The 12,322-nt window shown below is 37.5% G+C and overlaps 1 protein-coding gene across 2 annotated transcripts in view; it reads left to right on the top strand.

The window, feature by feature from the left end:
* LOC115230505 overlaps positions 1-12,322 on the top strand; it is a 43,386-nt gene that overhangs the window by 16,547 nt on the left and 14,517 nt on the right. For both annotated transcript variants that reach the window (XM_036499677.1, XM_029800665.2), the window contains exon 6: positions 10,596-10,855. In XM_036499677.1, the coding sequence (XP_036355570.1) occupies positions 10,596-10,855 (260 nt within the window). The remainder of the gene's footprint in view (positions 1-10,595; positions 10,856-12,322) is intronic.

The raw sequence follows: 12,322 nt of genomic DNA, 5'->3' as shown, positions 1-12,322 counted from the left end.
TGGTAGACGTGGTGGAGGTGGTGCTGATGCTGGTGATGGTAATGGTAATGACGGTAGTGATGGTAATGGTGGTGGTGGTAGTGACGGGGAGAAAAATGTATCCAGTTGGGATCACAATACAAGCATTTGATCTAATCTCAACCCAGCTAGTATGTATTTTTTTCATAAACAAACTTAAGAAAAACATTTTGAAATCCTGTCTCCCGTGATAGAAGACAATGAAAACAAATATAAAACAAAAACAAAGACGGGGAGAAAGAAAGAAAGAACGAATGAAATAAGACATTGTTCTTGGAAACAAAATAAATAGGAATGATAAGCCAGCATTATTAGGTTATTATTAGATATGTTTAATTCGGTTATAATGGTTGGCATCTAGGGAGTTTTATTCAGAGAGATATTGGTGTCAACACCTCTTTTGCGTTAAGAAAACACCATTTCACAATCCTAAGGAATTTACAAAATAAATAATCTTTCTTTCCCTCTCTCTATCGCCATTTCTCTTATCTCTAACTCTCTTTCTCCTTGTCCCTCTCTTTCTACCTCTATTTCTGCTACCGCTAACTCTTTTTTCCCCCTCTTCTTTCTTTATATCTATCTATATCTAAATCTATCTATCTATCTATCTATCTATCTATCTATCTATCTATCTATCTATCTATCTATCTATCTATCTATCTATCTATTTGTCTGTCTGTCTATCTCATTCGTGTGTCAAGGTTGCATTTGTTTAAAATTCGTTTTGGTTCGTATGTGCCTATCTAGGATATATTGCTGATTTCGTGAATTTCAAGAACAGCAGCACAGTAGCAGTAGCAGCAGCAACAGCAGCAAGAACAGCAACAACAAATGATTTCTAGAATAAGTCAAATGCGTTAAATTTAGGGAGAAAGGTGTGTTCGATACAGAATTAATTGACCCCAGTTCTTGACTGGAGTCTGCAAGAATGTAAACGTTAATGACGATATTGGTAGGAATTGAACTTAGAAAGCAAATACACATAACTAAGCACCACAAGGAATCTATTTACCATTGTATTTTATTATACTAATCCATTGCCTTCGAAAATAACGATTTCTTTTCTATGCCACCAGGACAACGTTTGAGGGGTCAGCTAAAATCGTTCATAGACAAAAAGCGTGTGGCTTTGCTAAGAAAGTCGAACAAGAAAAAAAAAACAATGGTATGAGATACAGGTATATATGATATACAAATAATAAACGTTCAGGATGCATTCCTCAGGGAACAAGAGGAGCACCGTCGAGGAATACCACAGAATCTAGATCACCTTGAAAACAAAGGGCAAATGCCGGCTGTTCTACTGTCGTTCTTCAAACTACAGGGTGTTCAAAAAGTCTCTCCGTAGTATTTTATTGCAAAATAAATATTTATAAGATGGTATAAGACTACAAAAGAATATATTAGACTTTACAAGACTTTAAAAAATCTTTATAAGAAGTGTTGAAAGTGTTGTCCTTCATTTTCAATACATAAAATTTAATTTCTTTTTTATTGCCGTGTGAGCACTTCCTAGGCTGATTTCCGTTGCCTGTGACAATTTGCGTAAGGACTTTGACGGGCTTGCCAACAGTTAATCAGAAATATTGGAGAGTGTTTCGCCTAAAAGAACAGTAGGCCTACCGCTTCTTACTGCGTCTTCCACTGAGCCTGTGTTTCTAAATTTTCTTATCAAATCCTGAACAGTGTCTGTGTATTTGTTTCCAGTTTGAAACACCCGTTCAACTAAAAGCGTGCGTTCTTCAATGGTTAGCATGTCGACACGCTGAAGAGTACGCAATGACTGGGGACAATGGCTGACACTCGGCTGCCGACGCAGTGATAGCCAAGTTGCGCATGCGCAGGATGAAAAAGTTCGCTGCGGAGAGACTTTTTGAACACCCTATGTAAACATACTTATACTTAGAACGATTCCAGCCATCCTTCCTTATCTGTTTCATAATAATATTTTTCTTTTAATGTAGACAGAAGAGCTTAAATTTAGAGAAGGGATAGACTTGGTTATATCGATTTCAAATTCTGGCACAAGGACAGTATTTTCAGGAGTAAGTCGATTACATCGACTCCAGCGTTCAACTGGTAGTTGTTTTATCGACACCGAAAGGAACGAAAATCAAAGTCAACCTCGGCGAAATTTGAACTCAGAACGTAAAGACGTATAAAATGCCGCTAAGCATTTTTTTTTCCGGTGTGGGTAATGAATCTTCCAGCTCGCTACCTTAGAAACCTGATTATATCGACTGCAGTACTTTTGATTGGTACTTCAGCTTCTTTTCGCTCCCGGAAGAATGAAAGGTAAAATTTACTTTGGCCGGATTTGAACCCAAAACGCAAAGAGCTATAAATCTAGGCAATTGATTTCGCAAGTCCACTAGCAACAGCATTTATAAATAACATTGACGAAGCAAAAAAAGTTCGTACTTAATCACCTGATCTGCTGGAAACAGCAGCGAAAATCTCACTCAAATCGCACCGAGCTGTCTTAAATATAGAAAGGACATGTTAATATAATTCTATGCAAGCTTTAAAAAGATGGGATGGTGACAGCTGGAATGCCTTTGATCTTAGGCCTCGTGGCTAAAGGGTTAATCTGGAATTTAAACAACTCAACAATGACAATAGGCGTTGTTATTTATTGCTTACTTAAACGTTTTTGAAATTGCCCAAACGAAAAGAGAGACCAAACCTTAAGTTAAAGACTGAATTCTTTCAAGGAAACAACCGACCTGAATGGTTGCTTTGTTAGCAATAGCGCCAACAGTCAAAACGACAATTGGACGGCGGATTAATTTTCACAAAAATGAAAGAAAAATCTTTATAGAGTATTTTTTAGAAATATATTTTATTTTTAGTATCAGAATTCAGTGAGTAAGCAGAATCGTTACTGCGTCGGACAAAATGCTTAACGGCATTTCTTTCGGATCTACGTTCTGAATTAAAAATTCTACCGATGTCGACTTCGCTTTTAATCCTTTTCAGAGTTGATAAAATAGCTACCCGTCAATTACTGGAATCAATGTAATCGACTACTTCCTCCCATAAAGTTACAGGTCTTGTGCCTATATTAGAAAGGAATTTTATCACAATATAACAGAATGTGACTACATACATAGGATATGAAGGGTTTCGTTCACTGGTGATCTAAATGAATAGATACGGTGAGTAATAGCTATAGTTGGTCATCCATCAGATTCCAAGTTCACAGCTGAGGCTGGAGCCAGGGATCCGTACCAGGCTTCTGTGTTAGCAAACATACTACCCTAATTAAATTATTATAAATGACTTGAGATACTCGTCCTGCCTTGGTTTTGATGTCCTTTTCCTCTAATGTATATCTATCTATTTCTCTTTCTCTCTCTCTCTCTCTTTGTGTATATATATATATATATATATATATATATATATATATATATATATATTATATATATATTATATATATATATATATATATATGTATGTATGTATGTATGTATAAATTCAACTTATGATGAAAGCAAACAAAGTTTACTTTATAAGCGTTGAAGTGTATTGAAAGATACAGAAATATTTTATTGTCAAAAGCATGATAATGCTAATACAATTGCATGAACAGGATAAACTATCTACAATATTGCAGAAAAATTCGTTACCGGCCAGTAACGAATTTTTCTGCAATATTATAGATAGTTTATCTTGTTCATGCTATTGTATTATCATTATCATGCGTTTGACAATAAGTTATTTCTGTATATATATATATTATATATATATATATATATATATATATATATATATATATATATATATATATATAAACTAATGAGAGTGATAAAGTTGTATACTATTTTTATGTGGCTGAAGCCCAATGGATCTATTTTTAGTGCTAGAGTAGACCACATAGTGGTCGCTCTCTTATATTTATATATATATATATATATATATATATATATATATATATATATATATATATATATAATATATATATATATATAATATATATATATATAATATGTATGTATGTATGTATATATATATATATGAAATCACAATGAAAAGAATGTCTCTTGAGTTCTATGGCAGACACCATTGTCTTGATTTGTGGTGAACTGTCTTGATTTGTAAGCGAAGCTTATGAATGTCTAATGCTGACAGCACTATGACTGTATTACAATGTTGACTGAACAGCGCTGAGTGTATAAACGATGGCAGTATAAAAAAAAAAGCACTATCTAAATGCTTATTGGACAAAATACAGACAACGTTAACTAGATAGGCTATATCATGTTCGTGAAGGCGCTTGCCTTAGCGGTTATGGTATTCAGTTCAAGATCGTAAGGTCATGAGTTCGATTCCCGGCAGCACATTGTGTCCTTGAGCAAGACACTTTATTTCACGTTGCTTCAGTCCACTCAGCTGGCGAAAATGAGTTGCACCTGTAATTGACAGGGCCACTCTTGTCATATTCTGTGTTACTCTAAATCTCCCTGAGAACAACGATAAGGGTGCGTGTGTATGAGGAGTGCTCAGCCACTTGCACGTCAGTTTCACGAGCAGGCTGTTCCATTCATCAAATCAACTGGAACTCTCAGAGTGCCAGAGTTTATCATGTCCGTCCGTTAGAGTGACGAGAACCATTTAGTTATCTTTAAGGAGGACACATGACCTGCGCGCTGACTTGGTGTAAATTGTGGAAATGTTACATACCCTTCAACTTCACTCTCACATTCTTGACCACCTTTAATCTAGTGGTATCAAAACCAGATCAAGACGACTGCGGATGGAGACGGGTGCGTTGGATGACCAAGATGTTTTACTTGCCTTCTCTTGCTCTCTGCATTGGTTGCTGCAACCGCTTTTCTCTCCGTTAAACAATGAAAGTTTCTTCTACAGATTACGGCGGATCCAGTCATGATAAGTATATGTGGGCAATCCCTAATATGCTAATTAAGCCATAACTGAAGCCCTAACAGGCTCTGCCACTCCGGTTCAAAGTAGATCTGGAATTATAGTGGCCAAGAGTTGTTCTAAACTTCTTAAAACCATCGAACTTCCGAACCAGGGTCCCACTACCGATTTAAAGTCATACCCAAGATTTTAGACAATATAGCTGTTGACTTGATGGCATATAGCTATAAATATTGACTGGTTAATCACAATGGATAGAGCATTTTAGATGTTGACTGGATACTCTTTTACTCTTTTCCTTGTTTCAGTCATTTGATTGTGGCCATGCTGGAGCATCGCCTTTTAGTCGAGCAAATCGACCCCATGACTTATTCGTTGTAAGCCTAGTACTTATTCTATCGGTTTCTTTTGCCGAACCGCTAAGTTTCGGTGACGTAAACACACCAGCATCGGTTGTCAAGCGATGTTGGGGGGACAAACACATATACTCAAACATATACACACACATAAATATATATATATACATAAATATATATATATACATACTAAGAGTAAACATTGACATGTTTGTCAGAGTGTGTAAATAATAAATTAAACGACATAGCAAGTTGACGTTGATTGAACATTTAAGATAGGCACATGCGTAACTTGCTTCCAAACCATGTGGTCTTGGGTTCAGTCCCACTGCGTGGAACCTTAGGCAAGTGTTTCCTACTGTAGCCCCGGGTCGAATAAAGCCTTGTGAGAGGGTTTGGTAGACAGAAACTGAAAGAAGCCCGCCATACATGCGTGCATGTGTGTGTGAGTGTGTAAGAGAGAGAGAGAAAGAGAGAGAGAGAGAGAGAGAGAGAGAGAGCGTGTTTTTGTATTTGAGCTGTTTGTCGCCCCTACCACTGTTTGACAACCGCTGTTAGTTTGCTTACGTCCCTGTAACTTAGCGGTTAGGCTAAAGTAAACAAACTAAATAAGTAGAGGAGTTTTAAAAATAATTACTGGGATTGATTTATTCGGCTAAACTCTTCAAGGTGATGCTCCAGTTTGGCCGTAGTCCAAATGACTGAAACAAGTAGCAGATAAAAGATATGTTACCTGGATTGACTCAAGGCTTGCCTTTTGATTGATAGTCATGATGTACAGATGTTGACTGATTAGTCCCAGACTATAAACGAAAACAAGCTCGACATTTTGTGTAGATGTTGACTAGACATATATATATATATATAAACGGCAGTTTGTCTGTGCGTGTTTCTGTGTGTATGTTTGCTTGTACCCTCACCCTGACCACGGCTTTCAACCGATTCTGATAAAACTTGACACACACATAGCCCAATGTCATAATTCAAAACTAACGCAGCGAAAATTTTGAAAAGTTCCCCCAGTTCTGAAAAAAATCGATAAATTCGACATGGGGTCGACAATCAGAAGCACAAACCACAAACTGTCTAGGTGACGCAACTCCAACTTTTTTAAATCTCAAAAAAAAATTTACCATCATTTTTTTCCATTATTTTGCTATTTTTTGGCTATAACTCTCTAAAAATGCTTTATAGTTATTTCCCTTACAAACCCGAGCAACGCCGGGCGATACTGCTAGTATATACATATATGTGTGTGTGTGTGTATGCATGTATGCATGAATGTATGTGTGTAGTGGATACCATGTTGTCTAGACCAGTGGCTCTCAGAGCGACGAATTCCAGTGCCCTTGTCACAGTAAGAAATATTGGGCCATCCATTTTCATCTATGACAAAGCAAAATGGCGTTCCACTTTAACGTGCGTCTGTCCCCACTGTTCTACTTCTGACTGCAGCCTACTTCCACAATAAGAACTTTATTCTGCAGGATGACAAAACCAAGTTGAATAATGCTGGATAATGATTTATTGTCAATAACAGCGTCGCTTTGTGGCGGTGTGCGTGGCTCAAGATAGTGAGTTTGTGAGTTCGATTTCCTGCGGCGTGTTGTGTTCTTGAGCAAGACATTTTTTTCCTGTTGCTCCAATCCACTCAGCTAGCAAAAATGAGTTGTACCTGTAATTCAAAAGGGGCCAGTCTTGTCACATTCCGTGTCACGCTGAATCTCCCTGAGAACTACAGTAAGGATAAGCGTGTCTGTGGTGTGCTCAGCCACTTTCTCATTAATTTCACGAGCAGGCAATCTGTTGATCGCATCAATTGGAACACTTGTCCTCGTAACTGGTGGAGTGCCAAGCAGGTCACGGCCATTAATGACACTGAAGCACAGGCCTGTAGCCCTACCTCTGTCACGCTTTCGTTTTTCTCGCATGACACTACAGCATTGATCACCTTACTGTTGAAGCATCCGGAACATTGCTTTACTGAAAAAAAAAAACAAAAAAAAGCAATGCAACTGCTGTTTCCTTTACATTTTTACTCTTTAACTTGTTTCAGTCATTTTATTGTGGCTATGCTGGAGCACCGTCTTTAGTCGAGCAAATCGACGCCAGGACTTATTCTTTGTAAGCCTATTACTTATTCTATCGGTCTCTTTTGCCGAAACGCTAAGTTACGAGGAAGTAAACACACCAGCATCGGTTGTCAAGCACAGACACCCAAACATATACACACACACACATGCATATATATATATAATATATATATATATATATATACGACAGGCTTCTTTCAGTTTCCGTCTACCAAATCCATTCACAAGGCTTTGATCGGCCCGAGGCTATAGTAGAAGACACTTGCCCAAGATGCCACGCAGTGCGACTGAACCCGGAACTATGTGGTTGGTAAGCAAGCTACTTACCACACAGCCACTCCTACGCCTATAAAATAGGCATCAAAATAACACGTCTCTAGAAATCTGTTAACAATAGTGTGGTGAGTAAAACGTGCTACACTTATGTTATCGGCTTCAGTTTGAGGAAGATACTAACTTTTGCCGAACTGCTAAGTTATGGGGATATAAATTAACCAACACCGTATGTCAGGTGGTGGTAAGGGACAAACTCACACGTAGATATATATGTATGTAGGTATGTACGTCTGTATGCACACATACACACAATGCGCTTCCACAGAGTTTCCGTCTACCAAATTCACTAGCATGGCATTGGTTGGCCTACAGATATAGTAGCAGACACTGCTGCACTGTGGGATTGAACTTAAAAAACACCACATGGTTGCAAAGCGAGCTTCTTAACCAGGCAACTATGCCTGCGCCGATAATAGAGAGGGAGAGGTGCTCACAGGAGCTTGGTCTCCAAGTGGTCACCCATCTACGTACTAAATAGGTTCGACGTTGCTTACCTTCGGTGATCGAAAGAGAAACGGTGCTTTTGGTGTGATATGCTCGTGAGCCGCATAAATCATAATTCAAAGAACAGTAATATAATTTCGACTTAATACTATAGTCATATCTTTCTTCGTTTTAAAAATGATGAATGAGATGATGTATTTCAACGGTTGCAAGCTGGTTGCAAGCTGTGTAAAAAGAACATACGAATTTGATGCCCCAGTAATATAATTCCGACCTAAAATTATAGCCATATCTTTCTTCGTCTTAAACAATGATGAGACGCACTTCAACATCATACGTATTTTCAATTCTATTAGATGATCCAGCAAAACCTGTATAGACTATAGAAACAACGTAGATGACGGTATACTAACGATCGATAATTGGGCTTGTTGACCGTCAAAGTATCGATTCTACAGGCTATATTTCTCTCAACAAATAGAATTATTGATTAAATATCTAAATATATAAGACGTTGTGTTGTTATCAATATTATGTTTTTCCGGACTATTTACTTCGTCTTTAGACCATATTCTTCTGTTACCTTTTATGGGTTTTTTGTCATTGCACTACAGCCAAACGAGGGCATAGCTTTCAAGGCTGTACATTTTAGTCGATCGTATCGACCCCTGTACATATTTATGTCTGGTTATTCGTTTTATCGATCACTGTTTGCTGAACAGTAGACTTACGAGGCTTAAAGGGGTATGTCGTAAACGCATCTCAGGCATCATCTCAGGCATCAATCTCACCAATCTTCGAAGGCCTGCAAGGATCAGCAACACTTCCCCTTCTTCCTAAATTCACGAAGAAAATACATATATAAATAAACGATGTGAACTTTGCAAACACAGAAACTGTATACAATATTTACATTATTTACATTCGACAGATATTTGTCCCCATCTTGTTTGTTATTAACGGAACGTTTCGGCTGTTATACCCTCCAGCCTTCTTCAGGTGTCTTGGGAAAATTTCGAACCTGGGTTCTCATTCCTAATGTATTTTTCGATGTTGTTGTTTTATTATTATTATTATTATTATTATTATTATTATTATTATTATTATTATTATTATTATTATTATTATTATTATTATTATTCAGGTTACTGCTTGAAATCGAAATCGAAATCTTGGGTTTAAATAATAATAATAATAATAATAATAATAATAATAATAATAATAATAATAATAATAATAACATCGAAAAATACCTTAGGAATGAGAACCCAGGTTCGAAATTTCCCCAAGACACCTGAAGAAGGCTGGAGGGTGTATCAGCCGAAACATTGTGTTAAAACAAACAAGATGAGGACAAATATCCGTCGAATGTTAATGAAATGAAAAATATTAGTTTTGAAACAGTCAGATCATTAGAGTAATAGAGAAGAGCAGACACGCAAGATGGGGTGCACTGGCATACATTGATTTCTCTCTTTTTCTCTTTTGTCCTTTAATTTTTCAGTCATTTGACTGTGGCCATGCTGGAGCACCGCCTTTAGTCGAGCAAATCGACACCAGGGTTTATTCTTTGTAAGCCTAGTACTTATTCTATCGGTCGTTTTGCCGAGCCGCTAAGTTACGACTGTCAAGCGATGTTGGGGGGGGGGGCAAACACAGACACAGAAGTATATACACACTCATACATATATATATATATATATATATATATATATATATATATACACATATAATGGCGATGCCCCAGCATGGCCACAGCTCGTGAGCTGAAACTAGATAAAATAAAATAAAAAAATAAATATATACGACGGGCTTCTTTCAGTTTCCGTCTGCCAAATCCACCCACAAGGCTTTGGTTGGCCCGAGGCTATAGTAGAAGACACTTGCCCAAGATGCCACACAGTGGGACTGAACCCGGAACCATGTGGTTCGTAAACAAGTTACTTACCACACGGCCACGAGTAAAAAAAATAATAAATCTCCAGGCGCAGGAGTGGCTGTGTGGTAAGTAGCTTGCTTACCAACCACATGGTTCCGGGTTCAGTCCCACTGCGTGGCATCTTGGGCAAGTGTCTTCTGCTATAGCCCCGGGCCGACCAATGCCTTGTGAGTGGATTTGGTAGACGGAAACTGAAAGAAGCCTGACGTATATATGTATATATATATATATATGTATGCGTGTGTATATGTTTGTGTGTCTGTGTTTGTCCCCCTAGCATTGCTTGACAACCGATGCCGGTGTGTTTATGTCCCCGTCACTTAGCGGTTCGACAAAGGAGACCGATAGAATAAGTACTGGGCTTACAAAGAATAAGTCCCGGGGTCGATCTGCTCGACTAAAAGCGGTGCTCCAGTATGGCCGCAGTCAAATGACTGAAACAAGTAAAAGAGAGAAAGAGAGAGTACGTTTGTATGTTGGTATGTAAGATGAAGAAACGTAAAGCTTTCAATTTGTCTTTGACAGGTGAATTGGTGATGGGACCAGTCCAACAGGGATATTCCCCTGATTTTGCAAACATACAAGTGAAACACAAAATCATACAACACGACCAAGTTTTAACCATTCAGCTGCAACTTTATATTTCAAACACATCGACCAGCAAAGCGTCCGAATACTGTGTCCACTGGTTCCTTAATAGCTGTGATGCCTATCCAGACCTTGAGTTATGTGATATTCCACCGGATCACTATGGACCAAAACCGTTCCTGACCAATGCGAAAACGGTATGTAATTTCTGTATTTTGTCTATCATTCATTCCTTCATACTCCTTCTACTTTTATATATTTCTGCGCCTTTCTTTTTATCTGATTCTTTTTTTTTTCCTTTTCTATTTTGTTTTATCATCGTATTTTGTCTTCTTTCTCGCTCTCTCGTTGTCTCTTTTCTTCCACCTTTCTCACCCGTCCCCACCTCTTTACTTATCTTCTATCACCCTCCCTTTCTTCCCTTTCATTTCAATTTTCTTTCTTTTCGTACGTCCTATTTACATCTAAGTGATCTGAGCCCTCTTAGGGTCAAGTGTTATTTTTCTTTTTAGAAGAATAAAACATAGTATTGGTGACAGAACGCAAATTGTTGACTTTTCGTTCAAACATCTTCACGTCATAACCACTCATTCAACTGCAACTTTGATACAGTTCTATGTATTTAAGAAATGAGGAATTACCTACATTATTTACATTATTTACATTTGACGGATATTTGTCCTCATCTTGTTTGTTGTTAACACAACGTTTCGGCTGATATACCCTCCAGCTTCATTAGGTGTCTTGGGGAAATTTCGAACCTGGGTTCTCATTCCTAACGTATTTTTCGATGTTGTTGTTGTTGTTATTATTATTATTATTATTATTATTATTATTATTATTATTATTATTATTATTATTATTATTATTATCATTATCATTATCATAATTATTATTATTATTATTATTATTATTATTATTATTATTATTATTATATTATTATTAATAATAATAATAATAATAATAATAATCCCTAATCACCCTAATCACTAAGTGGTTAGGGTGTCAGCAGCATGGTCGTAAGATTGTGGTTTCGATTCCTGGACCGGGCGACGCGTTGTGTTCTTGAGCAAAACACTTCATTTCACGTTGCTACAGTCCACTCAGCTGGCAAAAATGAGTAACGCTGCGATGGACTGGTGCCCTGTGCAGCTGGGAACACATACGCCATAGAAACCGGGAAACCGGGCCCATGAGCCTGGCCAGGCTGTAAAAGGGCGCATTTATTTATTTTATATAATATATATATGCATGTATGTATGTATGTATGTACATATATATATGTGTGTGTATGCATACATATACGTATACATACACATGTGTATGCTTGTGTTTGTCCTCCACCACCGTTTGACATCCGGTGTTGGTTTGTGTACGTCCCAGTAGATTAGCAGTTAGAATATGTATCCCTTAGAAAAACAAGTACAGGGGTCTGTTTGTTCGACTAAATACTTTGTCAGCGCTAACCGTCCACTAGATTTTAGCAACCGTTCTTATGTCCCTTTTAAAACAACACTAGTGCTGCTAAGCACATGTTGCTAAGCATATGTTGCTAAGCAACAGCTGGCAAACAATTGATGCTAAGCAATTGTTACTGAGCAAATGTTGCTATACACTAGTTGCGTATTAGTTTTAAAGAATAATTGTTGCTAATCATATGCTAG

This window comes from Octopus sinensis, unplaced genomic scaffold (assembly GCF_006345805.1).
Source record: "Octopus sinensis unplaced genomic scaffold, ASM634580v1 Contig15667, whole genome shotgun sequence".
In the NCBI taxonomy this organism is placed as follows: Eukaryota; Metazoa; Mollusca; class Cephalopoda; order Octopoda; family Octopodidae; genus Octopus; species Octopus sinensis.
The sequence above is the reverse complement of the archived record's forward strand: the minus strand, read 5'-3'. Positions and strand labels throughout refer to the sequence as shown.